Source organism: Trachypithecus francoisi, unplaced genomic scaffold (genome assembly GCF_009764315.1).
Source record: "Trachypithecus francoisi isolate TF-2019V2 unplaced genomic scaffold, Tfra_2.0 Lachesis_group17, whole genome shotgun sequence".
Lineage (NCBI taxonomy): Eukaryota > Metazoa > Chordata > Mammalia > Primates > Cercopithecidae > Trachypithecus > Trachypithecus francoisi.
The window spans coordinates 44,425,112-44,444,100 of record NW_022681462.1 but is presented as its reverse complement, the minus strand read 5'-3'; the positions used below and the strand labels follow the sequence as shown (position 1 = coordinate 44,444,100).

General features: G+C 48.7%; 1 protein-coding gene across 4 annotated transcripts in view; it reads right to left on the bottom strand.

The window, feature by feature from the left end:
* Positions 1-18,989, bottom strand: part of EDAR (ectodysplasin A receptor) — a 93,990-nt gene that overhangs the window by 68,727 nt on the left and 6,274 nt on the right. Inside the window, exon 1 of one of the 4 annotated variants that reach the window (XM_033175504.1) lies at positions 1,814-2,023. The exons of 2 other annotated variants lie outside the window; for them this stretch is intronic. In XM_033175504.1, the coding sequence (XP_033031395.1) occupies positions 1,814-1,939 (126 nt within the window). In that variant the 5' untranslated portion in view covers positions 1,940-2,023. Of the gene's footprint in view, positions 1-1,813; positions 2,024-18,989 lie in introns of those variants that run through there. One more of the 4 variants, XM_033175506.1, reaches the window with a different exon arrangement.

Here is an 18,989-nt window from a genome sequence, read left to right as displayed (position 1 = left end):
AGACTCTTCCTTCTCTTGGGAAGATGAGGCAGAGGGAGGAAAGTGTGAGCTAGCTGGAGAGACACCCACACACTCAGAAGCCAATGACCATGGACCGAGGAGCCAGTAGGGTCAGCTCTGGCTGGAGCACGGGCCAATCCCGGACTCACTTCTTGGACCATTTTCCTCAACCATCAGCTGAGGCAGCTGAGCCTGGCACTGTCCAGGACTATGGCCGCTGTGGCTGCCGAGCCTGAACTGTGGCCAGTGTCCCTGAAGCACTGAGTTTCTCATGTTAATGAATTCTACTTAATTTAAATTTAAACAGACACATGTGGCTGTGCCTACCCCACTGGGCAGCACAGAAGATAGTCTTTCAGATCGCTCCCATCCCCTGAAATGTTCTTATAATTAAAAACATCCAGGCTTATATAGATGGGGCATGTTTTTTATTTACTCCTGGGGAAACTGAGACTCTGAGAGATCTAGGACTTTTCTGAGGTCCCACCGGTGAGCTGTGCTACAGCCGGAAGCCCCTGCCAGGTCATCTGGACTCCACTTCAAATCTCAGTCTCTGCCACATGGTGCCACGGCTCAAAAGCAGTCCCACTAACAGGGAACTGTGATGAAAAGGGATCAGGTCATGGAGCTGTTCATCCTTCCCTAGACTGAAGAGGAAACCCAAAATATGAGAAATAAAAATCCCTACTCTAAGAGGAAATCAGGTACTTTGGGGGAAAAAAACCCCAACAAAATCCAAAAACCCAACCAAACCACAGTCACCAGTGAGTGAAATCAGGATAGTCTTTTAACAACAAAGGGACTGCTGTTTAAATAACTAGCTTTCTCTGAGCAAATGGAGCAGCAAATAGCACTCCAATTCCAGAAAGAAAAAGTGCTGGAGGCGTGTCCACAGGAGAGCTTCCCAGTGCTGGAATCCACACTCTCCCTTGCGCCACACTCGGTGCTCACTAAGTGACAGCAGGCAGCAGCCATTGGCTTGATTCTACCCAGAGAGCTGAGGTTCCTAATCAGAAGACCTTCCAGAGAGCCACAGACCCCAAATGTTTGGAAATAATTCCACAAACCGTGTAGCATGACAAAACATACTTAACAACAGCACATCTGGAATAAGGAACAATTCATTAATTCTAATTAAATCATATAAAGTTCAGCTTAACATTTAAATTTTTTTTAATGATCTAAGACTCTCTTCAAAAGCACAATGTGCCTTTTACGTGAACATTCTAAAAACTTACTTTAATATTCCCCCGAACATTTTTTAATTATGCCACCCACTCAGAAAAGTGTGTGTGTGCGTGAAGCACGTGTGTGTGCGTGTGAAGGGTAGTGGTTTTTTTTTTTTTTTGAGTGTCCAGAGTGTCATGATTACATCTTTTAATGATAATAAATAGGCCAGGCGTGGTGGCTCACGCCTGTGATCCCAGCACTTTGGGAGGCAGAGGCAGGCAGATCACGAGGTCCGAGACCATCCTGGCTAACATAGTGAAACCCTATCTCTACTAAAAATACAAAAGCAAAATTAGCCGGGTGTGGTGGTGGGCGCCTGTAGTCCCAGCTAGTCAGGAGGCTGAGGCAGGAGAATGGCGTGAACCTGGGAGGCCAAGATCACGCTACTACACCCCAGCCTGGGAGACAGAGTGAGATTTCATCTCAAAAAAAAAAAAAAAGATAATGAATGACCCAGTTGTTCCCAGATACAGGTCTTTTGGGGAGATAAAGACATTACAGACAGGAAGATCCTTAGAAGGTTTTTACCCCATCAGGATTTTCTCCTCTTTGGCTCTATTGGCTTTGGGTCTTTTCCTCTTACCTTTGGGTGTCTGTGTGCCTCCTTCCTTCTCATTTGGGTGACTGCTGCAGTGGGAGAGCTGGGCACCTTCCCTAGGTGTGTAGTAATTGGGGTTTGATGTAGGAGAGGTGTGACTGCTCTGTGCATTGATGTGGTGGTGGGGGACTGGGATTTTAAAACATCACAGGAAATTCAAGATGGGCCTTTTGATGTGCAGCACCCTCCCCTCCCCTCCTGCATCATGTACTCTCCCTCCACCTTTCCCTTCTGTGCTCCCCCCCTCCCCCCCAGGCAAAGATGTATTTCCTGAAAACTGGAAAAACCAGGTACTATCAACCTCAAATCAGTGCCAATTAAATTCAGTTATAAAATTCGGGCCTTGTCCCTCATCTCTGAGTGACACCTTCCCTTTTACAACCGGGGCTGTTAATACCACAATTAAAACATTCAGTATCACCATATCCTTGGATCTAAAGCAGTTTATAGCCTTGAACTTCTGTAAAGAAAGTCATTAACATATCAAGGTGTTTTGATAAGACCAACTTTGAAGCAAGCCTCTCCTCCTGGTCTTTTATCCCCTCTGCCATCTTATGTATCAAATTTCAAGAATGCAAAGACCTATCTGCCTAGCATGTTGTTGCCTACTCAAGTTCTGTCTTTGTTATTTCTGTTATCAATATTTTAAAGTCAGATGATCTTTGCAATTAACACATGAACTTTGGGTGAAGGGTTTAGATTTACTATGCTGAGACTGGCATTAAGTTCCTTCAAAGCTTTAAGAAATGCAGGGGCATTGGAGGCCAGTCACAGGCCGAGCTCCTGTGGAGTGACTCCTCACAGGGCACAGGAAGTCCTATGCCTCATGTCACAGGCCCCAGTGCAGTTATGCAGGGTTAGAGCCTGTGGTCTCAGCCATACCCTGTGCTCTTTCAACCTGAAGACTATGAGGAAATGGTCATCTTCGGTCTGGACAGAAGTCATCAGAGAGTTCTGCGGTGCCCAAGTGCATTCAAATAGTAAGGAAACCCTACTGACTTCAGGAACACTACTGTGTTTGGTTATAGGGTTTCTGAGAAAATGAGCTTCAGCTGTGTTGGCTCTGCCTGTGGAGAAGGGCTCCCCAAGCTACTGAGCCCACATGCAGGGCTCCCTGCTGGCAGAGACCAAGTGCCATCCCTGGAAGCAAGCACAGTAGAGGGAGGATTGACTGCCTGGGGACCACTATCCTTGGCTAAACTGCCGAGTAGGGCAAACAACTCCACAAACATGATGAAGCGAAAGGAAGTCAGAGCAGGACCCTCTTTACTGGAGTCTGTCCCAAAGACCAGCCAATGTGGTTTTTGTTTTTTGTTTTTTGGAGACGGAGTCTCACTCTGTTGCCGAGGCTGGAGTGTAGTGGTGCAATCTTGGCTCACTGAAACCTTTGCTCCCCAGGTTCAAGCCATTCTCCTGCCTCAGCTTCCCAAGTAGCTGGGATTACAGGCACCCACCACCTTGCCAAGCTAATTTTTGTATTTTTAGTAGAGACAGGGTTTTGCCATGTTGGCCAGGCTGATTTTGAACTCCTGACCTCAATTGATCCACCTGCCTTGGCCTTCTAAAGTGCTAGGATTACAGGCATAAGCCACTGCACCCGGCCAAATTATGTTTTTGAGATCAAGTCCCTGGGATAATCAGTTGTAGGTTCATATTTCACAGGGAAAAACAGAAAAAAAAATGAAGAATATCAAAGGCTAGAATTTTCTTTTACTTCAATAGTTCATGTTGTCCCTGAGGTTGCAGCAAATGTGCTGTAGAAAATGGTTTGAGGGCTTGTGGGCTAAGAGCAGGAGCAGAGGAAGGGGAAGCCTGCTATTCTCCAGGTCTTTAAAGTTTATGTTTATGGCTCTCCTACTTGTCTTTTTGTCCTTTTTTTATTATCAAAGAGGTTTACAACAGTCCTATGCACAAGAAGTGACTTCCTAGTTTTTCTGCCAAAACGGGGTGGCTATAAAACTTGAAAGAGCAGGAGGCTGTCCATGCCTGACAGAGTGTGTCTTTGTAGAAAAATTTAAGGTGATTTTGATCCTTTAATTGCTTCAATTTTACTTCATAAACCAATTTCTTTTCCCCTTATCCCTCAAAGCTTCCAATAACACAATCTATTGGGAAAAACTAGACGGTGGATTTCTGCTTGTTTGAGAGCTTCATAGGTGGATATTTTTTAAAAGGAAAGTTAGAACCCACCAAGATAAATTTCTCTTCATGTAACAATGTTACTGAGAGCAGTGACTTCACAGAAACAAAAGATGGAAAACCCTCAAGATTAGTGAGTCTAAGACCTGTCAAATCCAGCTTTGCGGAGACAGAGGGCCCCAGCCACAGGGGTAGAAAACAGCTCATGCACACAGAACAGGATGCGTGGAGAGATCATAGAGAGACGTGTTATTGAGCCTAGGCTATGTGCCCACTGTCCCAAGAATGCCTCAGTCCCAGGCCCTGGGCGGAAGGTCAGCCTGGCATGCAGCTGAGTGCTGCACAGGGACAATATCGTCTGATTTTTACAGCAACCACCTGGCAAAGGCACTGTCATTGTTCTCACTTTAGTGGAAACTGTCTCTTCTCAAAGTGGGGTCCACATACCATCTGCATCAGTACCGCCCGACAGCCTGTTGGAAATGAAGAACCTGGAGTACCCTAGATCTACTAAATCAGGGCTGACCCAGACATACTTCAACATTTGAGATGGAATGCTTTAGCTCATAGGTCTCCAAGCCTTTTTTTTTTTTTTTTGGATTATGCATCCCGAATAGAAAAATAATTGTGCATGCTTCCTTTTGACTGTTGAAACTTTGCAAACCAGGGATGTAGTGTTTTCTGTTCGGTCTGGGGAGGTTTCCCCCTAGCAGTTCTAACCAGGAGGAGGTAACACAGAGCCCACAGAAACATTCTGGCTTGTTGAGAGTTGGAGCAGAAGGGTGATAGGCATGCTCAGAGGGCAAGCCAAGGCTACGTAGGTGACCAGTCTGTCTGTTGCGCCTCCTGATCACAGGCATGGTGTCAGGGAATAAGTGAGTTGGCACTTTCTTCTGCACTGCTGTGCACAGAATTTGCCCCCTTTACTCTGGATAGCCCTGGTAAAGCTGGATGCTGATACAAAAAGTCATCGAACACTAGGAAATAAGGTCATGTGGAAGGAAACTAGCTTTCCAGGGACCCAGGCCTGCCTGAGATGATGTCATCTCCAGGGGCGTGTCCCTGAGCTTCACTCTGCTACTCACTATTTGGCCAAATCCCAGTCACGGTAGGGTTACACGTTAGCTTGCAGATTTTAGCCTGATAAAAAAGACAACCACAAAGTTTATAAGACTTCATTGCTCTGTGGGACCTTAAGCAGTTTTGTTATCCTAACTTATTCCGTTCCTCAGATGCTCCTGGAATCAGCGAGGCCACCTCAAGGGATCCCTCATTAAGCAGCTGAATGAGTCCCTGATGCACAGTCAGTTTATGTTGTGTGACAGTCATGGTTTTAGCTCCTTGAGAATTGGATTCAACACGGCTGATGAAGAAAGAAGTCTCCTCTGCTCTATGCTGCTCTTGATCTCTGGCGGCTGAACCTTGGCTTTGACAATCTTTTTTTCCCGCTCTTCTCTCTGCCCTCAGCTCCAACCTCCGCCCCACCTGTTTTTAGATATGCACTTTGACTCTGTCTTTCCAAGACCTCACTTGAAATTACCCATTTTCTTGGTCTTGTTCTTGTTGCTATTGATCCGTATGTGCTGGCTAAGTTCAGATGGTTGTGTCTCCGGTGAGAGGAGAACGATTAATGAACTCAGGAATCATGCATTTTTCAAATGTTTACGGGCAGACACCACGCCAGGCCTCCAAAGGCATACAGGTCCTGGCCCCGAGGACTCAGTGAGGAGGTTGGCATGAAGCAGACCTTTATATGCTATTCACGGAGGGCTGTAAAAGGGGGGTCATTCTGTTCCAATTTCGTTTTTATTCCCTTTATTTCTCAAACTAATTTTTCATTAAGTACAGGAATTTTGCTTTGAGTCATTTAAAGAAAAGATATTTATTAAGTGCTTACTAAAGGCACAACGCCATCTCTGTGCTGAAAGAATATAAAAGAAGTGAAAGATGTGTGAGCTGCAGTCCCGGCAGTCTCAGTAGCTAGCTGGAAAGACAGAAACATGTAGGAAAAAAAAAAAAAAGTCAAACAAAAATACAGGCCATGCGCCTGTAATCCCAGCACTTTGGGAGGCCGAGATGGGTGGATCACGAAGTCAGGAGATGGAGACCATCCTGGCTAACACGGTGAAACCCTGTCTCTACTAAAAATACAAAAAAATTAGCCAGGTGTGGTGGTGGGCACCTGTAGTCCCAGGTACTTGGGAGGCTGAGGCAGGAGAATGGCGTGAACCCGGGAGGCAGAGCTTGCAGTGAGCCGAGATTGCGCCACTGAACTCCAGCCTGGGCAACAGAGCGAGACTATGTCTCAAAAAACAAAAAACAAAAAAAACCAACAAAACAAAACAAAACAAAAACCCCAAAATATTAATAACAATGCAAGGCAGTGTGTGATGAAGAGCTAACTTGTGCAGGGATCCAAAAAGGGGCAAAAGAATCACTGAGTTAGAGAACGCTTCAAGGAGAATCCAGAGTTCAATCTGGGTCATAAGAATATACAACTCAGATGTCTTTAAACATTTCTTTAAACACAGTTAAAAGTGGGGAAATTGCTAATGGAGGGGCTTGCTGGCCCAGCACAGGCTTTGGTGACATCTGAGCCTTGGCTATGTGGGTGACATGATGAGTCTGGCTCAGAAGACACTTTCCCCTGTGGAAAATGACGGATAGGTAGTGGGACCTCATCCTGCAGAATGTTGCTGCTTGAACTTTGCACTGAGAAGGAAGCATCGCCTGGGAGCCCCTCAGAGCTGGAAAATCTCAGGTCCTATCTGAGGCCCAGTGGGTCAGAATCTGCCTTTTTAGCAGAACCCCAGGTGGTACGCATTTGAGTTAAAGAAGCTTCTTTAGGACACCAGGAGACATGAGATGTTTGGAGTCAGTGACAGGATGCAGGAAATATTTCAGGACTATTAATCTACAAATGGTGTGTAAAAGTTAGTGCGAAGAGAACCTGGGAGCCCAGAGTTCACCTAGGAGTCTGTTTCAGAGGCTGAGATATGAAGTGAGGAGGATCCTCACATCACCTTGGTTATGTGGAGGCACAGGGAGGGCAGGACACCGAGTAGAGATGGTCTGGGAGCTGGAGCCCCTGGACGGTGCCCAGGGAGCCTGGCTGGGCAGGGAGGTGGACGGGAGTGCAGGCAGGCCACACAGCACTGGGCCCAAGGAGAGAGAATAACCAGGGTGGGGCAGGGGACCAAGGCCCAAGATTCTGCGAATACTTCACTTCCTTCCTGCTCAGGGGATAGGAAGAGGGCCCAGTGGGGTAGACAGAAAAACCATAAGGTAGAAAGAATAGGCCGGGCGCGGTGGCTCAAGCCTGTAATCCCAGCACTTTGGGAGGCCGAGACGGGCGGATCACGAGGTCAGGAGATCGAGACCATCCTGGCTAACACGGTGAAACCCCGTCTCTACTAAAAAAAAATACAAAAAAATTAGCCGGGCGAGGTGGTGGGCGCCTGTAGTCCCAGCTACTCGGGAGGCTGAGGCAGGAGAATGGCGTGAACCCGGGAGGCGGAGCTTGCAGTGAGCCGAGATCCGGCCACAGCACTCCAGCCTGGGCGGCAGAGCGAGACTCCGTCTCAAAAAAAAAAAAAAAAAAAAGAAAGAATAAAGGGTAGGACGATGGTTACTTGCAGGTTTTTTTTTTTTTTTTTTTTTTTTTTTTTTTTTTTTTTTTTGAGACGGAGTCTCGCTCTGTCGCCCGGGCTGGAGTGCAGTGGCCAGATCTCAGCTCACTGCAAGCTCCACCTCCTGGGTTTACGTCATTCTCCTGCCTCAGCCTCCCGAGTAGCTGGGACTACAGGCGCCCGCCACCTCGCCCGGCTAGTTTTTTGTATTTTTTAGTAGAGACGGGGTTTCACTGTGTTAGCCAGGATGGTCTCGATCTTCTGACCTTGTGATCCGCCCGTCTTGGCCTCACTTGCAGGTTTTTAAAAGATATTTTACTAGAATTTCCATAAGCCTAGAATTTCACTCCATGAAGATAAGTTCAGAAAACACACTTAAATTTGTTCATGGCGCCAATAAAAGCAGGCTCACTAAACAGATGTTTAACCTGGAGAATAGCCTACATGACTGAAAAAATACAAGTGATACATTTGCTAATTCTTTTATTTCTCTGTGGAAATAACTACTGTTCAGCAAAACAACCTAACTCGTGGAAGATTTCCAAAGATCACAGAGGATCTGGATTGATGCTGTGTCCTGCTGTGGAGATGAGGGGACAGGGGATGATGCCGGTGGTGGGGAAATCATAGGGTCCGACGGGACCGGGCTCACTGGGGGGATTCTTCACCCCCTCCGACTCAGTCCTGGTGCCTGGGCCACATCCTGGGCAGGCGGTCAGGCCCTGATGGTGCTGGCTACATGTTTTCTGTCTCCAACTGAATTCCTTGTCCCGTGAGGGTGGGAATCATCTTTATATTTCTGTGCCTTTCTTCCAGCATCTAGGAACTTGCTCTTCAAAGAGTGGTCCCTGGGATGCACTGCATTATGCAGGAGCTCGATAGAAATGCCAAATTTCAGGCCACACCCGAGACATCCGGTATTAAAATCTGCATTGTAACAAGACCCCCAGGTGATTTGCGTGCACATCACATTTTCAGGTTATGACTCCAGAAGGAGGACTCTCAACCCTGCCCACACACTAGCATCCCCAGGGGAGACTTAAAATCAGGCATCAGTCTTTTTGAAACTCCCCAGGCATTCTAGCAGAGAGCTGAGTAAATGTTTGGTAAATAAATGCCCAGAATGAATGAAGTGTGAGGGTGTGAGGGCTAAGAGGAAGAGTATTAGAGACAGGATCAGCTCTCTCGTTTTATGGAAGAAGAAACTGAGGCCCAGAGATTTAGAGCGATTTGCCTAAGGTTACACAGAAGTTAAAGAGGAGTTGGCATTAGAAGTCAGGTGTTGTGGTTTATAACACGAACACAAACTTTTTGATACCACCTTCAAAAGGTGGAGCCTAATTCCTCTCCCTGTGAGAACGGGCTGGATTTTAGTGACTCATTTCTAGTCAACAGAAAAAAGGGCGGAAGGGACAGTGCAATTACAGAGACCAGGTCACCAAAGGCACTGAGCTTCCTGCTCTGCCCTGGCTGCTGCTCAGTTACTTAGGGGCAACATAGGAGCAGCCATGGGGAGCTCCCGTGGCAGGGAGCTGAGGCCTCCTGCCCGCAGCCACTTGCGAGGCCTCTGGATGTGGGTCCTCCAGCCTGGCCTGGCCCGCAGATGTTGCAGTCCAGCCGACTGTAGCCTCAGGAGGGACCCTGAGCCAGAACCACCCAGCGGAGCCGCTCCCTGATTCCTGACCCTCAGAAGCTGTGAAACGGTCACGTTTGTTGTTTTAAGCAGCTACATTTTGGGGTCATTTATTACACAGCACAGATGACTAATACGCCTTCCAGTCCTTTGCTGTTTCAGCCACACCCCTGTAAGAGACCAGCTTCTGTTCCACAGAACTTCAATAGCCATGCCGGCCCAGTTCTCAACAAGCTTAGGATTGAATACAGACAATGATGACCAAATCGAAACAGGGGCAGGGCACTGCATGGTTTGGTATCCACTCTTTCCTCCCAGGCCCTGGAACACCTGCCCAACCCTCCTGGCTGGCTTTTGTGCCAACGTGCCAGCCACTGCCCTTTCCAATCCTGCCTACTGTGGGAGTGCCGGGGCAGGGCCAAGTCAGGCTGCAACGGGCTGAGGCAGCCTAGGAAAAAAGAGACTGTAGGTGACCTGGATTCAGAAGCTGGTGACTTGCCCTGCACACCAAGTGTTGGTAAAACCAGCGTCTGCACAAGGGTGAAGGGTGTCTTCCCCACTCTGCTTGCCTTGTAGCTATGGCTGTGATTGGAGAACCTGATGGGATCATTTGAAAAATAAACAAACAGCCCTCATCTGATTTGTCAGTCACAAAGCAATGGCTCACAGCCCACGCAGATGCTGAGACTCAGAAGGGGGTGAGAACCGGGGGGCCTCTAGCAGGGGCGTTCACTCTTCCTCCAACCTCCCCAACCTTGGCTTGCTGGATTCTCCTCTTTGCCTTCCTGACCTTTCTTCTAGAGCTCTCTGAGCTGGACTTGCCCAGAACAAGGCAACCTGTGCTCAAAGTCCAAAGAATTTCCTAGGAAGAGGTCTCAGCAGGTGTTTATTTTTAAATTTATTTTAATTTCTTTTTCTTTTTGTTTTTTTGGAGATGGAGTTTTGCTCTTGTCACCCAGGCTGGAGTGTAGTGGCAAGATTTCAGCTCACTGCAACCTCTGCCTCCCAGGTTCAAGCAATTCTCATGCCTCAGCCTCCCAAGTAGCTGGGATTATTGGCGCCCGCCACCACACCCCACTAATTTTTTGTGTTTTTAGTAGAGATGGGGTTTCACCATGTAGGCCAGCTGGTCTCGAACTCCTGACAGGCAGAACAGGCAGAACATCTGTCTCAGCTTCCAGAAGTGCTGGGATTACAGGCGTGAGCCACTGTACCTGGCCTCAGCAGGTGTGTATAATGCCACTTCCCTGCATTTTGTGGGACAGACCATTAGAAGCTGACTCAGTGGGCTGGCTAAGGCAGGAGGGCGGTGCTGAGAGAGTGTCTGCCATCAGTCCCTGAGATCTGGGAGCTCTGGGCTCAGTGCAGTGCTGGCTACCTCCCGCCTTCATTTCTCCTGCTTCCCAGTGCTTTCCAGCACCTGAGGATGCCATGGGCCTGAACCCTGGCAGAATCCTTCGTGACTGCCATGGACACTTCCAGCCTGTGAGTGTGACTCCTGGAACCCTCAATGACTTCTTCCCTCACCTGCCAGGGTGCTGGCTGCCCCCGGAAGAACAGAAGGAGAAATGCACTTTCCAGGGTCCTGTGTCCGAGAACCATGCCACACGTGGTGACCACTGCCTGTTCCCACCTCCACAGCGACTATAAAACCTGGAAATTTTTTGGTTGGAGCCACAAGCTTGGCTTCCATCTCACAATAAAGAAAACATCATCAGAGTTCTCAAAGGCCCTTCAACTTTTGGATGCCCCACTGGCTCTTGGTTTTATGTAAATAACAACTTTTCTTGTAAATAATAACTCATCTTGAAGATGAGGCTCACAGGGTTTTCAGCACAAGGCTCTTACCCATTTTAAACTAACTGTGGAGCTGTAAGCATCATCTTTGTTCACAAAAGGCTCAACATTCCACTTCCAGGAGAGTAAGACCATCCTGTCCATCCATTCTGCAAATAGAAATAATAAGAAAAATAGAAATGCCACATATTGACGGTATATTTTGTGTTAGACACTATGGTACCCTGTTTATGAACATTATCTTAATGATTTACACCATGAAAAGTAGACATGGGCATGGTGGCTCATGCCTGTAATCCCAGCACTTTGGGAGGCCGAGGGGAGTGGATCACGAGGTCAGGAGTTGGAGACCAGCCTGACCAACATGGTGAAACCCCATCTCTACTAAAAATACAAAAATTAGCACACCTGTAATCCCAGCTACTCAGGAGGCTGAGGCAGGAGAATTGCTTGAACCCGGGAGGCAAAGGTTTCAGTGAGCCGAGGTCGCGCCACTGCACCTCCAGCCTGGGTGGCAGAGTGAGACTCTGTCTGAAAAAAAAAAAAAAGAAAAGAAAAAAGAAAAAGAAAAGAAAAGTTGTAAATACATACAGAGTGTTCCCTGGGATCCTACACCAGTTTTCCTTTTAGGATCTTACATGATGTGATACAGTGGTCATCCCTGATGAACAAATACTGGTGCATTATTGTTAACTGAAGTTCATACATCTCTAGATGTCCTTAGCTTTCTCCTAATGTTCTTTTTCTGTTCCAGGATCCCATCCAGCATCCCACTTTACATTTAGTCATCATACCTCCTTAGGCTCTTCTTGGCTAACAAGACAATTTCTGACTTGCCTTGTTTTTGATGACTCAGAAGTTTTGAGGAGCACTGCCCAGGTGTTTTGTAGAATCCTCCTCAATTGAGAGTTGTCAGATGTTTTTCCCCAGTGACAGACTGGGGCTATGGGTTTGGGAGGAAGACCACAGAGGCAATGTGCCATTCTGATCACGTGAACGGTTCATGCTACCAGCATGGCTCAGGATTGCTAATGCTGGCCTTGATCACTGGGATGAGGCAGTGACTGGCAGGATTCCCCACTGTGAAGTGACTCCTTCCGGTGCTCCTTGGAAGGAAGTCTCCAGGTGCAGCGCACACTTAAGGGAGGGAGTTATCTGCTCCACCTCCTCAAGGGCACAGCATCTACAAGAATTACCTGGAGTTCCTCTGCACAGGAGACCTACCTCTTCTCTGTTATGTATTTGTCCATCCGTCCATCATTTATTTTCAGTGTGAACACATGGGTATTCATTTTAAACTCTGGGTTATAATCCAATATTACATTATTTATTTTGCTGCTCAGATTGTCCCAGCTTCGGTGACTGGGAGCTCTTTTAATTGGTTTGTGTGTCCCTTAGACATGCTCCCATTTTTTTTTTCTTTTTCTTCTTTTTCTTTTCTTAGGACCTCTTCACTTTCTGGCACTACAAGGTGCTCCAGGCTTCTCTTGTAATTTCCCTGCCCCAGTTCTGGAGTCAGCCGCTTCTCCAAGGAGCCCTGGTTCTTTTCACTGGAGATTGGCATTAGGATCCCAGATCTGGGTGCACAGTGAGGACTGACAAATGCTAAGATGAAAAGGTGTCTGAGGGTGCACTAAATCTAAAACTGTCCAAATACCTCTGACTTCCCAGTTTGGAAAGAACAAGCTCCCATTTAGAAAGACACCTGTGTTGTGATCAGGACGCCAATAAGGAGGCGCTGATGATTCCGGTGGCCCCCACTAGCCTGGGCCTGAGTTTTCCTAGATGGGTAAGGCTAAAGGATGCCAACGTGCCCTGCACCCCTGGCCAGGAGGAGTGACCACCCTGCCACGGCCCAACAGCACTGCCCATGCCGCCCAGAGATGTGGTGGCTTCTCAGCTCTGCTCCTGAGGAGCTCACCCTTTCTTTTTTTCTTTTTTTTCTTTTCGATGGAGTCTTGCTCTGTTGCCCAGGCTGGAGTGCAGTGGCACGATGTCGGCTCACTACAAGCTCTGCTTCCCGGGTTCACGCGATTTCTTGCCTCAGTCTCCCGAGTAGCTGGGACTACAGGAGCCCACTACCATGCCCGGCTTATTTTTTGTATTTTTAGTAGAGATGGGGTTTCACCGTGTTAGCCAGGATGGTCTCGATCTCCTGACCTCGTGATCCGCCCACCTCAGCCTCCCAAATTGCTGGGATTACAGGCGTGAGCCACTGTGCCTGGCCAGGAGCTCATCCTTTCTAAGTGTTCCTGAACTGGAAGACTGTTCCTGGGTGTGAGGAGGGACTGGGGGCATCTGGACGTCCTCCCTCCTGGGACCCGGCTCTCACTAGGAGTCACTGTTGTTTCAAATGCTGACAAAGGGCCGGGCGCGGTGGCTCAAGCCTGTAATCCCAGCACTTTGGGAGGCCGAGACGGGCGGATCACGAGGTCAGAAGATCAAGACCATCCTGGCTAACATGGTGAAACCCCGTCTCTACTAAAAATACAAAAAAAAAACTAGCCGGGCGACGTGGCGGGCGCCTGTAGTCCCAGCTACTCGGGAGGCTGAGGCAGGAGAATGGCGTGAACCGGGAGGCGGAGCTTGCAGTGAGCTGAGATCCGGCCACTGCACTCCAGCCTGGGCGGCAGAGCGAGACTCCGTCTCAAAAAAAAAAAAAAAAAAAAAAAAAAACAAATGCTGACAAAGCCCTGGAGATTCCCCAGTGAACAGAAGGCCTCAGAGCTGAGGGTGGAAACAGGAATTGGTGTCTGAAGGACCCACAGAGACCTCAGGACAGCTCCTGCTGAGTGCCGCACCCTCTTTTCTTGTTCTACTTCTGGTTCACACACTTTTGAAGCCTTCATCAACCACAAGACATCATACTAAATGACACAGTAAAGAAACGACAGCCATTTGCTTTTTCTCTTATCTACAGGCAGGATCTATGGCCTCTGTGGATGTAGACGAAACTCCTCAGGGAGCTTCTATTCTCGTAGAGGAACTCCAGCCACCCTCATCCATAAAACAGGGCTGCGGTTCAAAGTCGTTCTTCATTCTCCCAACAAATGGCACTGACATAGGGAAGAGCCCAGGGTACGAAGACCAGCAAATGGCCCCAGAGGGCAAGGCTACACAGGTCCCGCTTCTGTAATGCCAAGTACAGGACCTGCTGAGCTACGGCCTTCACTGGGAGTGGTCTGTGGAGCAGAAAAGGATCCAGGCAGGGCGTGGAAGGGTTTTAAGGGGTAAATACACCATCCATGTCTAGAACATCTGATTACATCTCTGTGGTTCCCAATAATCACCGTCGTATTAGGTGGCCAGGTCTCCTACTAAGTACAAAAAGCTCATTAAAAAAACAAAAACATCAAACTTGGTCGACTCTGCGTGTCTTTGCTAATCTGTGGGTTTGTCATATTTGGTAGACGCCTCAAGAGTTTCACAATGTATTTCTAGAGGGTAGAGCTCCGAGGGAGCCACAGGCTTAGGGAACACGCAGATCCTCCCAAGGAGGCTGAGGTTCAGAGCACCGAGGAAAGGCTTTTTTTTCTTGTTTAACAGTGATTTTTAATAAATAATTTATTTTAACTATTCCTATTAAAATATTAGAGCGACCTAGTTAGAACTTGAGATGCAGTGAAGTTCGGTCAGAGGAAATGCGTTCTGTAGTGAGGCAGAACACCAGCAGACAACGCCCAACCCCGCGTGGGCTTCGGTATGAAGACCGTCTATCGGTAAGATGAAGAAAAGACGGGAAAATCCGTTCTGAAAGCAGGAGAGCACCAATGAAGTTGTTAGCACAGCTGCAAATCTGGTTAAATTAAACCCAACAGGCAAATAATCCACATACAGAGCAGAGGGAAGCAGATAATGTAAACTCCAACGAAGACCATTTGAAAGCTTTCCAAAAGGAAACCATTAACCCGGGAGAGTTCTCAGCAGGGGCAGGAGGGGTGTGGTGTGTGAAGTACAGACATTCCATTTCCAACGAGGCATCGACTCAGTAAGCAGAGAGGTGCCAGCTTCAAAAACGTTCAGTGTTGTGGAAAATGAGATTCACCGAAAACTCGGAAATGTGGAACCATCTGAGGATGCCAAGGCTGCCCCTCCCTCTCACTGTGTTTCTCCATTCACCACCCCAGTACTTGACCCTCACCTAAGGAACAGATCTTTCTTGCTGTTGGGTAAAAGGCGAATCTGCACCTTAGAGCCCAGACATGCAGAATCAAAGGTGTCATCTGGTCGGGGAAGTTTAGAGTCAGATTTGCCTCTTCCATTTGGTGAACCTCACTCCCTCCAACACTCTTGTTTGCAGAGGCTGACCCTGGGCTGGGCTGCCTCCTGCCTCACCACTTCCCCCAGCCTGGTCCAATCCCCATCCCAAGCTTTGGTGGCTCTCTCTCTCTCTCTCTCTCTCTCTCTCTCTCTCTCTCACACACACACACACACACACACACACACACACACACACACGTATGGCATACCCCAGCAGCTGAAGGAGGGGTTGGAGAAAGCAAGCTAGTAAGCTAGGAGCATGTCAGGTGGCGGCTGGGGGCCTGGAGACCCTGAACCAGGCTGCTGAGGTGCAGGGCTGTGGAAAAGAGAAGCCCCTCCTGCCTCCCTACCCAGGGTCAGATTAATCATGAAGGATGCAGACGGCAGGAACTGCAGAGGAGAGGAGGGCTTGAGCAGGTCCAGGCAGCTGTAGCCAACAGAGGAGGAGCCACCGAGGCACACGTCACCAGCCAAATGGGTCCCTTGAATAGAGTTTCTTCACTTTGGCCATCTGACATGACATGCTTCCCTCTAGGCCCTGACAACCAGCTTGGCTCTGAAGGGCAACACATGGGTGGGGACACCTGGCATCACAGCTGGGGGGTGGGAAGCAGGGTGCTGGGGCTCTATTGCGCCGGCTGAGATGAGGCAGGCACGTGACTCTCCTGGCCTCTGCTTCTTTACTTGAAAATCAGTGTGATGCACTCACCTCCCAAGCCTGCTGTATCAGTGATCATGGACACACTCACACTTCACAGACCGGCCATCGTCAAGTTCAACTGGATGCCGTGGGGCGGCGGGGGGGTGGGGGTGGGGCAGGCAAATCACTTACCGCTTCCTCTGCTCTCAACCTGATACTGTACTATTTTAAGGCCTCCTGGTTGTTCTTTAACCCCAGCTCATTGCATTCTCTTCCCTATTTGCTTCACTGATTCCGGATAGTTCTGCAGTGAAAGAATCCCAGGGAGGCCCATGTGAGTCACATCCCAAAACCTCTGCGAAGGTGAGGAGAGCAAAAGCCCCCTTGGGAGACTCTGGAGAGCAAAGAGGAAACTGCTGCTCCCGCTCTGGTGGGCATGTCCTGCCCCTCACCTCAGCAGCAAGTCGTGATTTGAAACTAATGCTTATTACTCACCAAGTTCTAGGTTCAAATATATATATATATATATATTTTTTATATATATTTTATCTATATATATAATAGACCTGAAGGGAATGGGCAAGACACACAGACATCTTGGGCCAGTGTGTTTTAGGCAGAGGGAACAAATGCAGCAGGCCTGAGCTTGAATAAGTGTGGTCAGAGTGGGGTCAGGGTGTCACTGCTGGGGAGGTGGCCAACCTGGCACCATACTCCTTGGGGGCTGGCAGAGCCTGCTCTGTCCCCACACCAACCCCTGTGTAGCTGCCCCTTAACCGCAGGGTCCAGATGGCATTTTGAAACCTGGCCACATTGATAGATTGCTCCAAAAGAGACAGGGACCTCTGATGGACTAGACCATGGGGAATGACTGCCAGGAAGAGGCTGAGGTGACCCATTAAACTCAGCCCGTGAGTGCATACGGAGCGTGGGCGAGTCTTCCAGCATGCCCATGCCCCGTTCTAAGCACTCTGCCTGCCTTGGCTCTCGGAAATCCACACAATATTCCCATGAGGCAAGTGTGTGACCTTCCCTCGGGGAACTGAAGTGACAGAGTTACCCGGCAATGATGATCTGAAGTTCCACCACTAGCACGGGAAGGGGCTGGCTCTGGGACAGTGTCCACCTGAGGCTGGGCTCCTCCCCACCCTGCCGCCAGCATTCTTTCCAGAGCCACACCTGCCCCAGGTGGCTAGCCCATGCCAGTCCAACCCCACCAGGACCAGTCCAACCCGACTTCAGGGAAGAAGAAAGGCTCCTGAGGTTGAAGTTGTCTAGCGCGTCTTAGGTCTGGTGCGACTGCTATTGTGAGAAGAATGGCTGGCCAGGTCTGCTCTTGGCCTTGGGGATAGAAAGAGAAGCTTCCATTTTCCACTCTAGTTCCCAGCATCCTGCAGCCCAAACAACACCTGTCCAGAACCTGGGGCCAGCCAGCAGGGCTGTCTGCTGAGGTGTCTCTGGGCAGCTCAGCCATGTCTAGCCTTTTACACATATGTCTATACCTAGACCCCTGCCCGATATCTACTGTCCCCGCACCTGAGATAGTTATGATACAAGGTTAGACTTCAAGCTAATTTGAAACAGCCCACATCATCCCAGCTCTCATTTCTGAATGAGCCCATGGAAACTACAGCAAGGCGAAGTCCATGAACTTACCAGGAGGGAGGTCTCAGGCAAGCCACCTCCCCTCTCCAAGCCTTTCTCTGCACCTGTGTGAAGCAGTGATGACTGTCTCTATTTCACAGGACTGCTGTGCAGATTAAGACGGAAATGCTAAGAAAGTAACAAATGCCCAATAAATGTGGGTTTCTTCAACATTTATTGAATACCTACTGTGTGCAGCCACTGTGCTAGGTGCCAGAGAATGAAGATGATGCTCCCCGTCCTCAAAGAGGGCACAGTCAGTGCCATGGCGGGGACAGACATTTAACAGCTCAGTCACAGTGCAGTGCAATTTGGCTATCTCTCCTATTTCCTCCTTTCTTTTTTTTTTTTTTTTTTTTTTGAGACGGAGTCTCACTCTGTTGACCAGGCTGGAGTGCAGTGGCCGGATCTCAGCTCACTGCAAACTCCGCCTCCGGGGTTTACGCCATTCTCCTGCCTCAGCCTCCCGAATAGCTGGGACTACAGGCGCCCGCTACCTCGCCCGGCTAGTTTTTTGTATTTTTTAGTAGAGACGGGGTTTCACCGTGTTAGCCAGGATGGTCTCGATCTCCTGACCTCGTGATCCGCCCGTCTCGGCCTCCCAAAGTGCTGGGATTACAGGCTTGAGCCACCGCGCCCGGCCTATTTCCTCCTTTCAACACTTTAGGCCATGAGAATAGGGGCCAGGTCTTCTATTTCTATTAGATCTTCTCACAAAGCCTTGAGTAAGATCTAGAGCCCATTGTCTTATGGCAAATGCAGTGTCCTCTCTATGCTCCAGCGTAAACAGGAAAGCAGCCACCTCAAACCCCATCCAGCCCACACTGGGAGAGCTGTTTACAGAGATGAACCCATGGAGGTGGGTGGAAGCCTCAGACCCTCCCCGGTGGGAGGCTATCCCACCACCAAAGGCCTGCATCTCCAGAGGCTCCTGCTTTAACTGATGCCGCGGGAGGCATGCAGCCAGTCCTTTGAGAACTAGGGACATTGGCGTTTGCCAGTGTCTCAGTTCTGTTTATTCTGTAAACATAAGGAGGAGCTCAACATTCTGTCGTACTTCATTTTGCAATCTTCACAAAATAAATATTTGCCTTCAAAAGCAACAACTGTGATAATCATCAGGATAATATTCTCCAGCGCCATTTCCCTCGCACATGCCGGGCACCGAAGGCAAGTCAGAGTGCTGTGTGTGGTCTGTTTGGATAATAATTTTCATCTGGAAACCTCAAGTTGGAAACCAACTGGCAGTAATTCTAGAGAAAGTTTTGTCTCCTGGTTTTAAGAGTTGACTCAAAACCGAGTGTCCTGAGTCACCTAAGTCTCCTTGTTTTGGTTACCTCTGCCCATAAAATGAGAAGCAAAATTGCTTAGTGAGTGCTGGCGGGAAACTTGGACCTTGGCAGGGATCACAGTGGCCAC